General features: G+C 49.0%; 1 protein-coding gene across 25 annotated transcripts in view; it reads right to left on the bottom strand.

Moving 5' to 3' along the window:
• Positions 1 to 18,952, bottom strand: part of CACNA1G (calcium voltage-gated channel subunit alpha1 G) — a 143,355-nt gene that overhangs the window by 82,810 nt on the left and 41,593 nt on the right. For all 25 annotated transcript variants that reach the window (XM_071452738.1, XM_071452739.1, XM_071452713.1 and 22 more), the window contains exons 2-6: positions 15,079 to 15,190; positions 14,447 to 14,580; positions 4,626 to 4,723; positions 2,480 to 2,639; positions 396 to 687 (exon numbers count right to left, since the gene is read on the bottom strand). In XM_071452738.1, coding sequence (XP_071308839.1) covers positions 396 to 687; positions 2,480 to 2,639; positions 4,626 to 4,723; positions 14,447 to 14,580; positions 15,079 to 15,190 — 796 coding nt within the window. The remainder of the gene's footprint in view (positions 1 to 395; positions 688 to 2,479; positions 2,640 to 4,625; positions 4,724 to 14,446; positions 14,581 to 15,078; positions 15,191 to 18,952) is intronic.

Here is an 18,952-nt window from a genome sequence, read left to right as displayed (position 1 = left end):
TTGGTGCAGTACAAGATGCTGAGGAACCAACTCCTGCTCCTCCCAATGCCAACAGCCATGTTACCAGCTGCCCAGGCTGAATCTAGACCTTTTCCATCTGGACTTAAGGGCCACTAGTGCATTTTGCAGAAAGAAGAGCAGTCTCTAGGCTCTGCTCCACACCAACATCATCAGACTGCACACCCACAAGGTTTTGTCCATGCATGTGAGGTGGAGACATTCTCAAAATAGGCATCATATTTTATCCCTATCACTTTGAGCACCTGTGCACTACTATGTAGGTGCACACTAGTACAAAACAGCCCCCAGGAGTACAATTACAAAGCCCCTGGGAACATTTTGAGGGCAGGACCTGCTGTTTGCCCACCTTGTGACAATTGGCAGACAGGGCTCACCTGAAATATCGCAATCCAGGCATAGCCAATGTTATCAAAGTTGATGGCTCCCTTGAAGGGGTTGTGCTCCCCAGCCGAGCAGTTGGTGTAGTACTGGTTCCAGTTCACACAAGATGTGTTGGTGGTGTCATTGTAGGAATAGTAGTCCAGAGTGCACTCCAGACCCTCTTCCCTCCGTGTTGGGATACTCCGACAGTAGCGCATCCCATTCTCCCGGGGCTGGGAGCAGATGAAGGGATTTTCATCTTCGTTCTCTGTCTGGTAGTACCGTTCCAAATCAACCGTGTAGGGGCTGAAAGAGTCCAGACAAGGCTGGGGTTTGCACACTGATTGCAAGCAATCTGGCAAAGAGACAGCTGTACCAGCATAGAAGTCTGACATCTGCTTTTCTGGATCTTAAAGCTATTTTTTAAAGGAGTCCCCTTGGACGTACTGCAGCTCCACAGGGTGAACTGATGTCCTTAACTGGGTTTTGAGAAACTGAGGCAGGGCACTCAGCCCCTTGGAAATCCCTTTGATGTCATTATTAAAAGTTACTCCCTCTGGAAGCACTCTGGCTTTGACTTTGGGAGACTAAGAGAAGGATTCAGCATGACAGGGCTTCTCTGAAATATCTTTGCTGCAGTAAGATGGAAATCAGTCTGTTTAAGCTTCTGTATGTCCTGTCCTTCTGGAGATGCTGAGAATCATTTAGGGAGACTCTATGTACAAGGACCTCCCAAAATTCCTAAAAATCAGAGACAGGGACTTGATCTGCATTTCACCATGTCAGTTCAGCCCACAGGTAAGGTCTAAATTCCCTCTGAGGGTGGCCTTACCACAGCAAACCAAGCAAAAATGCTCTTCAGGGAGATGAAACAACCCATGGCCAGTCAGAACCTGGCTCCTTGCTCTGCACACACTATCTCCTTAATGCTGCCAGGACTCCCACTAAAGCTTGCAAAGATATTTTTAAGCCTAGTTCAGCCTGGTTAATTCCTACAGAATTGCCTGTAATACCCTTCAAAGCCTATCTAAAGCCCTGGAATTCTGGCTCAATTAAACAGCACCCAAACCTGTGGCTCTATTTACTCAGTGGTGAGGCTGTCCCCCTGCTCTGCTGACATTTACTTAACAGGGACATGTCCTGGTAATGTCATTTCCAGACACCCTTTGAGGGCATGACCTGCAAGAAGGGTGGGAGTTGATTAGGAGGTGGGTGGGAGAAGTTGGAAGGTGCTTGTGCCAGCCTGTCCACAGCAGCAGCAGCAGCAACATGGTCCTGATGTGTACAGAAAAGAGGCTTTGGGCTTGTAAGATTCCTCCATCTAGGTGGGAATCCAGCCAGATCCCTGGGGAGTCAGCAATCCACTGAAAGTTGACCAGCATGGCAAAACTTGGCAGAGCCATCAAGGGTTTGCAGTCACCTGCCTTTCTCCAAGCATTTGATGCGATGGAGGTGGTGGAAAAAAGCAGGTAGGTATGCAGGTAGAACAGGCATGGAAACCCTGAAAGAGGCTGTCAGCTACCAGGTATTTCAACCACTGTCCAAACAGTATTACATCAGGCCAGCAAACTGATCACAACAATTATTTTAGCCTTAAAATTCAGGGATGTGTAAAAATTAAGACTTTGGGATAGGGACTATCTCTTGCTCTGAGGCTGAAAATTATCTAGCATTAAAAATGCATAGTAGTTCCATAAGCTTTTCCTGGGATTTAGGTGGGACTACAAAAGTTGTGGCAATAAAGACCACCAGTCGCTGGAGGGGATTCAGACCTGGGCATCTCCACACAGAAAAGGTCACACATTAATGATATGCTGAATTTAGAAAGTCTGAACTCCCATTCTCAGAGGGCTTTTTTGGAGGCCTTTAGAAATCAGAGGGGTTCCCAAGTGCCAGCTGAGAGTTAAGGACAGCCTGCAAATGCAAATGGCAAATTGTCACAGCTCACTCTGTACCCGCTGTTTGTGCCCAAGCAGGAGTGATGGTGGCATTTAGGAGCAGGGAGCATTTACAGAAGAGAAGGGCTTTTTAAAGAGGAGATCCTGGAGGGAGAGCCTCCCTCAAGCTGGGGAGACACTGGTGCTGCCCACAGACTCACATGCTGAAGTTCTCAGGGAGGAAGCAGCGGTTCCTGAGCAAACCTGCCCACAGCTGGACTCCCACAATGCCGAAGATGAAGAAGACGAAGAAGCAGAGGAGGAGGACGTTCCCCAGCATGGGCAGTGTGTCCAAAAGCAGTGTCACCAGGATGCGCATACCTGAGGCAAAGGAGAAAAGTTTATGTTGAATTTTCTTGCTGCAGCTATGTCCTCCTGACCTTTTCCTTCCCACTGATACTTTTACACCTGTATTTCCTTCTATTATTTTCCTCCTATCCTCATCATCCACATGTGGCTTGTGAACAGTCACAGCTTCCCATCCCCTTTAGCTTCCCCCCAGAGCCTCTGGAACAAGCTCTTTCATTCATGCCTTGCCCCTGGACACCAGACCTACCTTCCCTGCTCCTCAAGTCCTCTTCTCTGAAGTTTTCTAGCAACTATGTTTCCTTTCTTCCCTCAGATTAAATTCTGATGCTCTCTTTTGCTCAATTGTATTTCTTTCTCCACTCAGTATATTTCAAAATTCCCTTCCCTCCCTATTTCCCCTCATCAACCCTAAATGCCCTCTCTTCCTTAAAATACAGGACTCTCTCTGGCAGTTAATTTTCACAAGTTCAGGAACAGCCAGTTCTGTAACAAGGACAAATTGATGGTGACTTCAACTTGACATTTACAGACAAAAAATTTATTTCATCTGACATCTGTGTAATATTCTGCTCATCTCTCACTCTCTTTCTTTCCCCATGTTCTGCACTCTCTCACTTGCTTATATTGACTTTTATCTAAAGAAAGCTTTACTGTTGCACCCTTTACTTTGATACTTCAGGAAGACTTTTTTCTCTTATCCTGATGCTGTCACCTCCTCTCTCAGGGTTTTTCTTCTACTCTTTTACCAGGAACAACCACCTTGCATCAACTCCTAATTAACTAAAATTACTTTGTGGTTATTGCATTGATCATCAAACAAAGCTCATTTTTTATTTTTCATTCCTTGCATTTCTATCCCACTGTAACTACATTGCAGACAAGAAAAGATAAATTACCCAGGATTTCAAAACACATTAAGTGAATTACATCCCCAGTTAGACAGTGGTGGATAAATTCAGCTGCCCACCAGTTCAGTGGTGGGGATAAGAAAAAAAAAAAAAACAAACAACCACTTCAAACAGGATTCTGAAGCTTCTGTAATGATTGAAACATCAGCAGCACAGCCAGATTAAGTTCAAGAGTCAGGAGCAGGAAAATAAATAGAACCCAGGCACTTCCAGCATCAGCATAGACAACTGAAGCTGATTAGTTCTCATCAATGTATTGGGCCAGTTCAGATAGGGGAGTGCAGACTTGGATTTAATTTGACTAAAACAGTACTGGATTTGATGACCAGGATTGTTGGACCAGGATGGACAAGGAATGCTTCTGGTGCAGTTGCACTTATACTTACCATACCTGATTCATACAGCATCTGAGAGGGACTGTGCTCAGTGCCTCATGGAGCACTGGGATTTGCCCAGCATGGGGCAGTGGGAGGGTTTGTGATGGCCAGTGCCATGTGGGGCAGGGCTGCCATGCAGCAGCAGGCAATGCCACTCACTGCTGCTTAAAGCAGGGCTGAGGCCCTTGTCCATGACCTGATACACCAGGACTGAAGAGTCACTGCCCATCCCACCCAGGTCTGCTTTGGAGATGCTGGGGGTTTGGGCTGTAAGAACCAGCTCTGGAGTCTTCAGCACCTCCCAGAGCACTATCTTCAGGCACAACAAGAGTTCCTCACCCCAATTTCTCCAGGGAAGGATGGAGTATCCCAGGGAGGGTGGAACCAGCATGGCTCAGACCCCGCTGCCTGCACTGCCTGGCAAAGGCTGTTGGCTCAGTCAATCCCTATCACCTGCAGCTCTTTAGCAGACTCCTCAGACCCTCTCCAGATGAGAAAGGAAAGTGTTTGAAGACAGTCCTGGATAACTCATTGACTCATCTCTGATGCCACAGGTGTCAAAAGGAACCCAGACAGTGGTGGTAGTACCCAGCACTGCAAGCCTTGGGCAAATGTTTCAGCTGTGATGCAAAGCATCTGGGTTTGCCCTCTCATCTTTGGGGCATGGATCCAGACAGCTGGCCCCAACAGTGAGGAACAAGGATCTGACTTACTGGGGACCCTGTTAATGGCCCTGAGTGGCCGCAGGACTCGAACAGTGCGGACGGCTGAGAAGCTGACATTCTGCAGGTCCAGGGAATACTCCAGCATCCTGAGAAAGACACAAAACCACGGAGGAGTGTCATGGATCCAGTGGAGAAATGTTAGATTATCAAACATTATAAAGCAAACATTAAATGCCAACCACTCACAGAGGGACTTGTTAGTGCATCTCTCCCATCAGGAAAGTTTGCCCGAGGAATTAATTAAGGCTTGTTTGCATGTCAGGATAAAGTCAGTGAGGGGGAATGTGATACACCAGCTCACACAGCCACAGATCTCTCCCTCTCTATCTCTCTCTCTCTCTATCTTCCACTTTGGTTACTGTTTTTGCACAGGGCCAGGCAGAAGCTTCTGAAAGTCCCTGCACATTCCAGAAAGGAAATTTCCAGGCATAGCCCTGCTTTTATCAATTTTACAGATACTGTAATGAATCTGAGTTTGTTGTGCTGAGCACCACCACAGTCCAGAAAGGAAGAACATCTTCTGGTGCAGAACCCTCTGTGGGACACAGGAGATGATCAGCACAGGACACTGAGCTCTGCTGTCTCTGCTCAGCAGACACCCTTGGCAGGTGGGACCAAAACTGGTGACACTTGCAGTCAAAAAAATGGGGCCAACATGGACCTAGGAACCTCCCAGTGCTCCCACTGTCTGGCAGGGTTATTCCCCAGCTCAGGAGATAGAGGAGCAACATTCACAGGACTTAGTCTAAGGATGCACCTGGATGGCTGCAAGTTCCTGGGGTGCCCCAGCACCTCTCATTCTTCTCATGGCACCTTTGCTCAAGCACAACAGAGTCATCAGTCACAACACCTCCAGGATTTTGCTCTCTGGCTGTGGGAAGATCCAAGAGCTCTGCCCATAATATTCTTGAAGAGGCAGAGCCAGGCAAAGGTAAGAAAGACAGCCCTGAGGCTCCCTGGACAGTCAGGCTCCCACTACCACAGGCAACCACAGCATATTAATCTCTTCCAAAAGTCCCATCTCCAAACAAGCTGGGTGGTTCCCTCCCTCCAACTCTAACGGCTAGAAGCCTAACTTCCAGTTTGAATGTATTCAGGACAAGCTCATATCCATTTGTTCCTACAGCAGCACTGTCTTTAAAGTAGCTTCTCCAGCTGTTATTTGTCCCTGGTGTTTACTCACCCATGTATTTACGGAGGACAAAGCACATCTTCTCTCAGCCTTGATTTTGCAAAGTCAAACAAATCAAGTTCTTCCAGCCCCATCTCACAGACAGGCTCTCTGTTTCTCAGTCACAACCTTCCTCCACACTTCCCCTGGTCTGAATTAATCTCACCTGACTAGGCATCAAGTTTCTGGAAGAGGTTTTGATCCTTGCACCAAGGCATCAGTGCTGTCCCTTTCCTCCCTGCTGGAACTCCTGCAGGATCCATCCATGCTGTGTTAGGCTTGCCACGGCTGCAGCACACTGGAGGCTTCTGCTCTTGCTGCGATCAGCCAAACCCCCTCTCCTCCCTCCTGGACCCCAGCAGGTGAGGGGTGTCCCAGGGTTGAGAAGGCTCCCCTTCCAGCCCCCATATAAACAACTCCATGTTTAATGCAGTGAGGCTTTACCTGATAGGCTCTAATGAGAATGATGATGATGATGATGATCAAGCCATATCTATGTTTAAAATAACCTCAACATATTCCTCTCTGCTTAGCTGACCCCCACAGCAATGGGACAGTCCCAGGAGGTTGGACATGCACATATGGATACTATGAATTTGTTCTCAGCCCCTAACCAGAAAGGAATGCAATGTATTCACAAAATCCCACCTGACCTGGGAATAGAAAACCAGTCCCTTCCTCAGTGCACAGGACTCCTTGCATTGGGCAAGCTTTGGCTAAGGTGAGGAGAGGGGCAGTGGTTTCATTGCTGTCAAGTTTCACTTGCTGTTCAAAAAGATTTCTGTGTTGTTGGCAAAATTCAGGTAAAAAGCCCATATCAAACATACAGCTTTTCTTTCATCCATTATTAAAACAGAGGCTGCCAGCAAAATTCAGAGCAGCACATGGTTAAATGCACCAAGACAAATCATTTTCTGATTAATGACAGCTCCAGACGCACTTACAGAGATGTGAGTGCTTGTAAGCTGCAAAGGATGTGCTGTAAAATACATTTTGATTTAACTTATTAAAGAAAAATTATTATGCCAAATTTAAAGGAACAAGCCAAACAACAACCCAGAGGCTTAAGCAAACACTTGAACACCAAGACCAAGAGCAAGAAGGTGGTCTCCTGCCTATGCTGTTGGGCACTGCTACCAGAACTGGTGTTACAGCACTGCCAAGCTCAGCCCCAGACACAGACTACAGGGTCCACACCTTGCTGATAACCTCTCTCAAGTGCCTTGAGAAAACTCAGTATTAGAGAAAAGAATGTCAGTAAAGCTCAGTCACTAAAGAGCAAGTCCAGTGAGAACACCACCAGTCCCCAGCTCTAAGGTCACTTCCCAAGGCAAGCGGAAACACAGGAAGAATCAATCCACATCCCTGGCAAGGGAAGATACTCAGGGAGAGCAAATGTCAGGATGTCACCAGCTGGTGAGGTGACAGGTACATTTACCAGCATATATAGCATTTATGCATTGGAAATCTGCAGTGTAAAAGGCTCCTGATGAAGCTTCAATTCAAATGTCATCTCTGCTCAGAGGGAAAGGCACGATGCCTGTCAGCACCGCTGCCACCAACCTGGTGCCCAGCCAAATTAAAGGCTCAGAAAGAAACTCAGCATTAAATAGGATGGATTCACAGCTCGTCAGGGTGATTAGCAACCCCCGATCGCTGGAGTTATTCAGAAGGAAAGCGGAAATATTTAGGACTTTCTAAGAATAAAAGTGGAGCATCTGCAAAGCCAGACATACAACGGGCTGCTAGTGGGAGGCAGAGAGGGAGCTGATGCAAACCTTTGGCAAATGCTTCTCCAAGCAGGAAAACTCCCAGAGCTCAGCTGACAGGCAACAAGGATGGCTCAAGATGGACCAGGAAGGAGAAATTCATTCCTATTCCACCTGGAGACAGTGAGTTGGATCATGCTGGGGTTTCTCTCCTGTAAAACCCAATGCACCAGGAAGGATTGCCTGAGTGCAATGCCAGGCAGCAACCCTGAGGCAAAGGGCTTTCAAAAGTGATGCTCAGGGCATCACAGAGAGGGTTCAAGGGGCTCTGCTTATCCAGAGTCCCTAACAGAGCACAGAAATTCCAGCAAAGTCCTTCCCACACCTAGCCAGCATTGCATCTCTGAAGCACCCTGCTCTCAGCTCTGACTCTGCTCCCATCTCCAGGATTAATCCTGCTCAGTAAGTAGAATGTTGTGAAAACCCAGCAGAGTCACACAGAGAGTTTCTGCTGAGGGTACTTTCCAAGGAAAGCCTGAACTCTCCCCTTTCACAGCTGGGTGCTGGGGGTGCTGCACAACCAGGGGATGTGACCAAGGTCACACAAGGAACTGGTAGCAAAGCAGCAGTGGCTGCAGGCAGGGCCACCCCCGAGAGCTGCCCACCCCCTACACACTCAGAGCCCTGCACTGCCGGGGAGAGATAGGCTGAGATTTATTCAGCGTTAAAAAGCTTCCAAAACTGGGCATATAGACACCCTTTATCTACAAAGCACAGCCATCAGCGGGTGATATTAAGCCATCGGTGTTGGAAAAGACAAGGAGAAATAATTTAGGTGGTGTATCTTCAGAAAGCTGGAATGAAAATTCCCCCAGCTCTTGCCAGCTTAGCTGTGCTCTGCTTTCACTCAGTGGCTACGTTTGGAGCCTTGCAAGTCTCACCGCATTCGTGGGTGTTGCTTAATTTTAAAAATACTCATTTCAATCAAGCTGAACAGAAGAAAAAGAATAGCACACAGAGAGCATGAACCCTGCAGCCTGCTGGATCTGGCTGCACCATGTGTCCCAGCCAGGACACTTGACTAATGAGGCTTTTGAAGCAGCAGCAAGTTCAGCTGAAGAACCGAAAGAAACTAAAGAATTACCTTTTAAAAGTCCTAAAACTTAAAAAAAACCTCCAGGCTTTTCACAGGTGGACTTGAGTCAGCTCAGCTGCGAGGGAGACTGCTGAGTGCTTTCTTTTACCCAGCAGGTTTCTGTGAGTCAGGGATGCAGCTTGTTCGGGATGCTTTGCTCCAAAGGTTGTGGGAAGGCAGCACGGAGCATCCACAGCCAATGGATTTCATCTGTGCCCAGGTCTTGGCTACCCTTTATCCAACCAAAAGTAACTTAAAACATTAAATTGCACAGCTCAGCCCCAGATATTGAAGTCCTGGAGGTTCATGATGACAAGTATTGGCTTGATGTTCTGGCACTTCACTTCTGCTCAGAGCACAAAGCACCTAATTTGGGATTATTCAGGACACAGTGAGGCCATGGAGGAGGCTCCCAGTTTCCAGGACACTCATATCCATCCTGGAAAGCCCAGGAGAGGGCCAGGCTCCTGGAAGAAGGTTTGGTGCAGCTTTCCCTGTGGCCCAGAGGGGCTGTGGCAGTGGCTGCACATTGGGTAATTGTGTGTGCAAATCAGCCTCTTACATGGGCAATTACACCCCGGTGCTCGCTCGGGGTGCCCAGGCAGCACAGAGGGCACTGCTGCCACATCCTCTTGTGCTGCCAAGACAGCTCAACAGAGGCAGAGGGAATGAAAAAGCAACATTCATCCCACCTCCCTGTGAGTTTTGTTTTTAAGGGATGAAAGACTAATATATGGGGAAAATCAGCCTTTGCAGTGGGAGCCTGCAGCAGGGGCTCCTGTAGGCAGTCCCACATCAGCTCTTTCTTCCCCATATCTGAACCAGGGAGCTGAAACAGCCCCTTGATCAGCCTTGTTCAGCTAAAACACCCTTCAGAGGAGCCCTGCCTGCCTGTGGAGCGATCTGGCGCTGTGGGATGAAGGCAACATGCTGGAAGCTTCACCAAGAGCACCCAGCAGGAATCTTGCTCTGGCTGCTGCAGCTATGGGATCACAGTTCCCTGCAGAAACCCATCTGGCACCATAGCCCTCCTTCCAATTTCTGAGCTAAAGAGTTTTTCAGACCCCATCCATATTTAAATGGAGCAGGGATGGAGTGGGGGCTGTGTCATCCCTTTCTCTCCTGTCACCTGTGAACACAACAGGGCTTCCTGCAGCCTATTTCATCCCTGAAATTCAATGCTCAAAACCAGGAGGGAGAAAGATATCCTTAAGGTTGTTTATGAAGGCTTCAGTGGAGCTCCCTGTTTAATACAGCCTTCCACAGAGAGAGAAAAAATATCATAACAAACATTAGAAATGTTCAGGAAGCAAAGAGAGAAAGGAGTGTTGTCTGTTCCTGAATTAAGCAGCCTGCCAACCACTTCCAGCCCCAGCTCCTCTTCAATCGTAAGCAAAATATTCCAGAAGTGTTTAACTTTCCTACAAAGTCTTTGAAGAGGCTTGTTACCATTCCAATGAGCAAAGCACAAACAGGGCTCCTCAGTCTTGGCCAAGCAACTGACTGAGCCTGGAGTAACCACAGACCCACACAGCTCAAACAGGGGATGATGCACAGCCCTGCTCGGTGGGGAGCAGAATGTGGGCACAGGAAGGCAGAGAGGAATCCCATGAGCTCTGACAGCTCCAAATTATCCCCTGGTGTAAAGCTCTCTCACAGGAAAACAATAAACCATTAGGGGTTTTTGTTGTTTTGGGGTTAGAATCATAGAATAGAATCATAAAATCTCCTAAGCTGGAAGGGAACCACAAAGATCAAAGCCTAGCTCCTGGCCCTGCACAGGATAACTCCAAAATCACACCATGGGGTTTTTTGATGAGGATGGCTTAAAGTCCATTTCGATTTACATGAATGCAGAGGTCATGGAAGTCCTTATCTGAACAAAGCCAGAACAAGCTGTGTTCCTGCAAGCTGCTGGGACTGCAGCAAAGTGTGGGGCTAGGGCTGGCTCCAGCTGAGCAGAAGAGAGACCTCAGTCTGTGGCTATCCTCTTCCCACAGCCTGAGCAGAGAAGGTGCTCCTGTGCCCTGCTGGGAGGATAGTAGATGCTGGGTCCTGCAGTGACCAGGGAAACACCAAGTCAGGGCACATCTCCATCCCACAGCTCTGGCTTCCCAGCCCAAGCCCCAGTCAGCATTAAACCAAAACCACTTCTGCATATTTTGGGACGCAAACAAGCATCCATCCCCAGTACATCTGTGTCTTATGCTGGGAGAGGTCAGAATGATATCTAATAATCTTTAGAGGGCAAGAGCTGCTTGCAATGCCTTTTAACCTTCAAAGAAGTATTCTCTCACAAGCAAACTCCCCAAATGCCCTCCTCTAAAAATAATGCAACATAATTATGCCATTCATCACTTTTTTTCCCTCCCCTTTTTCCCCACGCAACTCTGTAACCTCCAGCCTAAGCCATGTTTCCCTAAGCAGAGTTTTGATAATACAGCACTATTCTCATCTCCGGCAAGTTTTACTGTAATTACAGAGATGTGTTGCAGACATTACACACTCTATAATTAGCACTAATTGCATTACATTGTCACAAAGAAGTCATTTGCACTCCATGAGTTCATGAGATTGGTCTGGACAGTTTAACAGAGATGAGAAGCACTTAATGGCATCCCACAGAAGTGGCCAGCAGGAGCAAGGACAGCATCCAAGAGGCTCTCCCAGAACTACAAGAGGGAGGGAGATTTGGAGAAAAAATGCACAAAAAGCCTTCTTCCACAATGATAACCCCTCTCAGATCTAGAAAGTTCTCAGAGAATGGGGAAGCTGAAATGCTATAAGTTGGGACTTTTGGGGGGAGAGGGGCAGCAGGGGAGAGCAGTGTGGGTTGAAGCCTGTTCTAAACTGGTGGTGGCTGGGAAGGATTTCTATGGATGCCGTGCCCGTGGGAGTGTACAGTCCCAGTATTACATGCTTTCCCCACCCAAAGCCCTACAGATATAGTTTGCTGCTTCTCTTCTCCCCTGACATCACTTTCTGCAGCCCATGAGAAAGGAAGTGGCAAGGAAAGCAGAAGAGCTGGAGCTCAGGGTCCTGCTAGGTGCTGGGGAGCTCTCACACTGTGCTGCTGCTTCTCTCCTCCCATGTCTCTGTCTTAAAGGGCAGAGAAAAAATGTGAATGCAGAAACAGAATTGTTTCATTGTGGTCACCAGGACCCCAGGAAAACTTCAGTCTCCTCCCCTGGAATTTCACTGGGGAATCTGGTTGAGGCCCTTATGTGAGACCTCCATTAAAAACATGACTTGCTTTATTTGGTATCTAAGAAAACACAGTTGGGTTTTGAGGATTGCCCTGGCACACACTCTCCAGGACCCCAGTTTGGCTCTGGCTTCTTTCCTGACACCTGCTCAGATGCAGAACTCCTCCATGCAGAGCTCAGCTCATCCCTTGCTCCTGTGCTCTGCTGTAAGCACCATGGGCTGGGCACTCGTTGGGGTGGTTTGCCCCATCTGGGAACCGAAGAGTTGCACTAAGGGCTACCTGAGGAATTTCCCTCTGTCTAGTTGGGATTTGACCCTGCAGCACTTAGGCAAAAACACTGTAGTGTTTTTTACCTATATCTTAGGTCTACTAAGGGCTTGAGTCTTTTTTTTTTTTTTTCTCTGCTTCAGTAGTGTCCCATTCCTGCAGCCCCTTTAGCTTTCCCTGGCCCTCAGCAGGCTCCCCAGGACTGCAGCAATGCTTCAAGTAGGATGCAGCACGCCAGGATGGATGGGCTAGGATTGGAAGAGAGCAAAAGGGCACAAAAGGGAGCAGACAAAGTCAGTGCTGGAGGAGGAGAGGCTCTGCTTTGTATTTAAATCCAGTTAGGTCCTTTGCCAGCTGAATTGGTTTTGACGGGGCCCAGATGGGAACAGTTCATGCACATGGAGGAAAGAGCCATCACTTAGTGAGAAGCAAAGCTGATCTGGCAGAAGGCACGAGAGGGTCAGGCTACCATGCTGCAAAATCCTCTGCAGCAAAAAAATGTCTCTGCATGATGGGGATGGGGGAGCAGCTGCTGCAGGGGGGATTTGTGCCACGATGCAGCTCTGCCCAGGAAGGAGATAACTCTCACATGTGCAAACACCTGGCCAGGTGCAGCAGCTATGCAGAGATTTCTTTGCTTAAGCAAAGAGAAGTGTGATATTTTGGCATAGGAATAAGGATGGTCCCGGCTGGTGTCCCTCTAGAGTGAGGTCCCATCATGGTGGGTCCCCACAGAATGACATCAGGGATAAGTCTGGCTCCAAAGGTTTGGGAAGATCAACAGGTAAAGGCAGGACCAGGCTGGGAGGGTAAGCTGGCACAGTGAAGTTGGGAACAGCCCAGCATCTGTGACCATGCTTCCCAGGATGGGATGTCAGGCCTTGCTTGGGTTGGGCTCTTCATCACAATTAATTCCATTACAAGACATAATAAACGAGAAGAAATAAAGGTGGCTTGGCAAGCTCCAGCCCTTGGATGTGCTGCTGGTGTCTACAACCCTACCAGACCTGATTGGACCTGTGGCTCCCTCTTGTCCAGCATCCCATCACTGCTGTTCCTAACATTGCTCAGACATTTCAGGAGGAAACCCCGAGCCTTCTCCTAAACTGAGGAGCCAGAAGCTGGTGGGGCTGGAAAGTAGGAGGTTGTGGCTTCCTGCAGAAGACAGGTTTATGGGGACAAATACAGCTCTTGGGTGAGGAAACCCCGAGCCTTCTCCTAAACTGAGGAGCCAGAAGCTGGTGGGGCTGGAAAGTAGGAGGTTGCCGCTTCCTGCAGAAGACAGGTTTATGGGGACAAATACAGCTCTTGGGTCTGAAGCTCACTGAAACTTTTCACCTCTGAAACAATGAATTTTTCAAGCCAAGGATGCACTGAGAGACCTGGAACCTCTGTTTTACTTCTCCCAGCTGACTAGCAGAGGCATGGGCCATGTCCCTGTGAGGCCATCAATGGACCATAAGCAAAACTCATTAAGGTGTTGTCCCTTCTTGGACCAAACAAGAAGGGGCTTCTGCCCCTTCTTTGGGACACCAAACCCATGCCAGGCAAACAAGCTGGGAGGGGCCTCTGCTTCTTTCCAAGAAAATATAGTAAATTTGATCCCTAGCTCTATCAAAAGAGGTAAAACTCAGCTGTTTTCCCAAAAGTCTTGGGGGTCTTGGGGCAGGGAGGGGAGGCAAGGGCCAGCAAGAAATTTGTGTATCAAAGAAACTCAGCTCAGTGGCCAGTGGCCAAGGACTTTCCATGTGTATTTCCAGCCTCTGCCAGGAGACTCTCAGATGCTGGAAGAGCCTTTAATTCAAACCAGGTGCCTCTGAAAGGAAAACACTCAGAAAGGCAAACTCAATCTCTTTCCCTCAAAAAAGTATAATAAAAAAAAAGTATAATAATGAGGGAAATCGTGCATGTTTCATTGAATGATCCTTCCTGGCACAGCCCTCCATACTCCCAGCTGCCCACTCCAACCATGGAAACGAAAACCTTTGGTGAGCTGGAGGGAGGAGAGCCAAGCACAGTATCCAGCCCCAGGCTGGTCAAAATCCACCACAACCAACTTTTGTCACCCTGCCCCCTTCTGCCCATGTACTGAGCATCAGCTCTCCCTCAAGCTACTGAGAGCACCAGAGGAGCGGCTGCAGCTCAGGAGTGATCCCTGCTGGGAAGCTGGGATGGACAACGCCAACAATCAACACCAGCCAGCCCCCAGCCTTCACTGCTACAAACCAGCTGCTCCCCCAAATCCAGTGCTTGCTGAGCAGAGCCATAAATAACAACAGAGAGACTCAGGAAGAAGGAGACCTGCCTCCCCAGACCTACCCTGCAATGACGATGAAGAAGTCCAGGCGGTTCCATGTGTCTCCCAGGTAGCATTTCTTCCCAAAAATCCCCAGTGCAATCATTTTGACGATCATTTCCACAGCAAAGAAGGCAAAGATGAAGTCATCAAAGCTCTGCAAAAGAAAGGAAGGGAGGAGGGATGCTTCTGCACACTTGCACCAAGGGAGGGAATTGGAAACCCGAGTCCAGCAAGGTCTCCTCTTGCATCTCTAAAAGCTAAATCCCTGGGAAGAAGCTGTGCTGAGAGCAGCCCTGTGGTCCAGGGCCCAGCCCGGATGGTCCAACAGCACCCATAGTGCCAGGATAATGGACAAGTATATTTTGGGCTCTGCTTTCACTGACCACTAGATGGTTGGCCTTCCCCAAGCACTCCAAGAAAGGCTTAGCTAGGCTGGGAGTGGCACAGCCTGGCAGGGGCTTTGCCTGATAGCACTGCATGTTCTCATCCGAGCACCAAAACCAGTATTTTCCAAATGCTCATAGGACAGACAGTGCAGGCAGGACCTGACATTCTGGGACACCACACCACCGTGGCTGGAGCCAGCTCAGTTCTTCCCTCTCTACATCAACCTGAGGCTGCTGTTGAGCTTCCAGCAGCCCTGGGGCTGTACCTGGAGGATCCTGCAGCGTGGCGAGTCGCAGGCGATATCCTCGCAGGGGTGGAACATGCCCAGCGTCACACAGTTGAGCAGAATCACCAGCATGCTGACCCTCTCGAACCATCTGCACACTCCTGTCAAGGAGGCAACAGACCCAGAGGTGCATCCACAAGAAGCAACATCTGAATTGAAAAGCTTTTCCTGGTCTTTAAGGCCAGGAGCAGACCAGCTTCCCTATGTTAGGCACTCTCCGAGTTTACATGTTGAGATACCTGCAGGTGTTCTCGCCATGCTGCCATCAGTGGCTACAGCTGATGTGAAAACCACTCTAAAATGGAAGTTGCATGGCAAGAGTGCCGAGTGCTGATGTGATGGATTAAAACATTTAATTAAATGAGCAATATCAACTTTTAGAAAAAAACTAAAAAACCCCACACCATTAATTTCCTCTCCTAGCGTTTTACAGAAAAGCACTTTAACATTACAATTTCTATTAACCATGTCTCAGCTTATCCCAGGGGTCTTTCCTCAAAGCCACTGCTTAAACTTTCATTCCCAATCCAAATCAAGACTGCCAAAACCATTAATGAACAGCCTAAAAGCCTTTAAGTGAGGGCCAGCAGAGCCCAATCCCTACCTGCCTCCTGCCTCTCAAAGCAATTTTTAAAGAGCTGAGCTGCTGGGACAGATGTTGGATGCACTTTTGGGGCAGAACAGAGTGTGCTGCGGCAGCTCATCCCCATAGGGATGGTTCAAACCTGGTACCCAATTCCTGCATACTTCTGGGGGCATTTCCAGGAGCAGAGAGATGGGAAATCCAGGCACTGGTTCAGTGTGGTGCTGGGGTTATCTTCCAGCCTAGCATGAAAAACACCCTCTCGACTGCCAGGACCCACAGACAGCAGGGCCATGCTCCTGCCTGAGTGCCAGCAGCAGCTTCTCTGCTCCAGGAAAATAAGCATGGCCCTTGACAGACAAGAGTTTTCACTGCAACACAGCAGCGGGTGGTGTTGAGGAGCCCGTGCTGTAGCGTTATCTGCCTGGGGAAGCGGAAGGTGAGGATGAATCAGCAGGTGCCTCTCCACCGGGCACACAGGCCTGGGGCTGGCAGCTCCCGCCACCCATCCTGGGCGAATTCCTGGAAAACCACGTGGGGTTGAGTCACAGTTTGGTTGTCGACAATCTGGATCTTTTAATCGGGAGAAATGTTTACAGGATATTGGGATAGACATTCCAACTGTCAGGGTGGGGCTATGGGCTGGGATATTTAGCCTAAATATAGTCCTGTGGAGGCAGGCATGGAGAGCAGCCAGAAGAAGGGGCAGCTACTGAAGAGAATCCCCAGCTTGGGGGCCTGGGAAGATTCCCCAGCAGAACCAGCCACGTCCAGGGCTCTGCCAGCAAGGAGCTGCAAAGCCCTTGGGAACATAAAGAATTAAAAAAGACCCAAAGGGGTGACAGAAGGAATGTCACCTGTATAGGCTGTGAAGATATGCAGCAGGGAAGTGAGGATGTCCCAGCACAGCTGGGTTGGTTGGGTCAGAACCTGCGGAGACAGATGGACAAGTCCCCAGACAGTCAAAGATCCATTCAAATTCTTCCATGGCAGTGGACAAGAGCCTTCACTGGATGTGGATCTCCTCCACACACTCCATCCCAGCTGGGGGGGGCTTTTGGCCCAGTAAGCAGCTGCTGATGCTGGCTGGGGACCACAAACTCCTGGGCAAGCAGAGACGGGCACACAACCATGGTGGACATCAGCTTGGAGCCCCTCTGATCTCACCTCCTCCCTGTGCAAGACTCAGCACAGCCCTAATGCTCACCCAGGGCAGCTGAGCAGAGCCAAGCCCACCACAGCTTCATATCTGGCATAGAGGGATGAGCGAAGGATGAAATGGAAGAGCACAGGATGGCACCAAAGACCCTGTCCTTCCCTGGCATGCCACAATCTGCATCATGGCTCAGATGCCCCTCAATACTCATTAGAGTGCTGGCACTGGTACCGGTGGCTGATTGCAAGTGGAGGGAAGCCAGGAGAGTCCAGCCCCCCAAATTGCCACAACCTGCCCCACATAGGGCACCAGCTGTGCCCAGCAGGGAGATTTGGGGACCAGCACCACATCTGTACCCCAAGAGGGTCCCCATGGTACAGCCAGCAGCCCCTACTTGCCCAAAGACATGCTACCCCGGGCCAGAACCTCCCATCTTGGCACAGCCATGGCCTCCCCCATGCTGCCCACCATGGCTACGGTGAAGGTCCCCCCATCCTATCCTGTCCTCCCATCTCAGGGTTGCCCTCCCCACATCCCAACTTGTCTTGCAGGAACAAACATCTGCAGGCAGGAAAACAGCTGGAGAGGGAGGGGGACCCAGGGAGGGGGAGGGGTGTTTATTTGCTGAGGGCAGAGGATTTTTTTTACCCCAAATTTAACTGCAGACCACTTATCAGCACATTTCTCCCTGAAGCACATACATTTCAGTCCAATGTAACACTTCACCTGATTAAATATTCCCAGGACAGGCACCCCAGCAGTGCCGAGGGCAGTATGTTAATGTGCAGCTGATACATCAGAAGGTTGGGGGGGGTGATATTTTTTCCCCCCCTCTTTTTTTTTTCCAGCTGAATGAAAATTCAAGCTCTTTCTTCTGCTAATGGGATTTTCAGAGGCACACAAAGTGCTGCTGGCTATGGCTTTGTACCGACCCTCCTTTGAGCAAGAGGCTGACAAAGGGAAACTCTTCAATTAGCAAAAGCAGAAGGTGCTTTTTTGAATGCCTCTCACTGCTGCAGGGCAGGCAGGGAAGGGGCAAAGCAGCTTTGGGGGAGCATCAGAGACAGTGTTGGTCCCTGGCCAGCAGTTCAGGTGAGGAGGAGACTACTTCAAAGCAGGGGCAGAGGTGGCGTTGCCACCACCCAGTGTCATGCTGAGCCCACAGCCCTCACTGCATGAGGTAAATATTTACTGGGAACAGAGCTGGCCTTCAGAGTCCTGCCCTCTCCTCCCACCAAGCAGAGCTGATATTTAAAAGAAAAAGGATTAATAATGAGGTTCATGACCACATAGCAGGTGATCACCCCATCCACCCCACCCAATGGGTGTCAGAAGTCACCACTTTTAGGGGTCACTTGCTCATCCCAGCGTATTCTTAAAAATCCACATTTTTACCATCAATGTGCTCAAGGCAGGCAGCCAAAATCCTCACAGGTTCTTTTCAACTAAAAAAAAAACCTGTTTCTGCCACACAGAAATTCGCAGTAACAATTCTGTTGTAATCTGACTTAAAATTCCTAAGATAGAGAGAACAAAAGAAAAAAAGAAGGAAAATGTCCAGAAGTCACTCACTTGTTACCAAAGGACATCTTTCACAGAGCAAGAGCCCTCAGCCCCTTCCCACCACCGGTGGTCCCAGTGCCACCTGCCCACGATTCACAGCACCTGACCTTTTGTAATTAAGAGGCAAGAGTCCCAGATTCAATTAGCCAACACTACCCAGCCTAATATAATTAAAAGAGAAAGATATTGCATTATGCTTGCTATGATTTGGTTGCAAAAGTTTGGATCAAATTCACTAGTGAGTGAATTAAATCAGCATCTGTTGCCCAAGGGCAGCAGAAACCAGATGAGATGCTCTGTCCAGCTGCATCCTGGACTCTTTCCAAGGAGGTGGAGCACTTGCACTGGTCCTGGTGGATTCTTTGGCTTGGGGCTGAAGAGAGCAGACACCTCTGTGCCCCAGAGATTGGGTTCCCTTTCCCTGGGGAAGTGCCACTGACTGAGCTGAGTACGAAGGGGAGCATTTAGTGACGCTCTACAGGGACACACACTCTTCTATGGGATTAATGTTTATTTCTTCCCTTGATGCTTTGCTATTCCCAGGTAGCTCC

The sequence above is a fragment of the Agelaius tricolor genome, unplaced genomic scaffold (assembly GCF_023055355.1).
Source record: "Agelaius tricolor isolate 1412-34295 unplaced genomic scaffold, bAgeTri1.0.p SCAF_35, whole genome shotgun sequence".
NCBI classification, from domain to species: Eukaryota; Metazoa; Chordata; class Aves; order Passeriformes; family Icteridae; genus Agelaius; species Agelaius tricolor.
The sequence above is the reverse complement of the archived record's forward strand: the minus strand, read 5'-3'. Positions and strand labels throughout refer to the sequence as shown.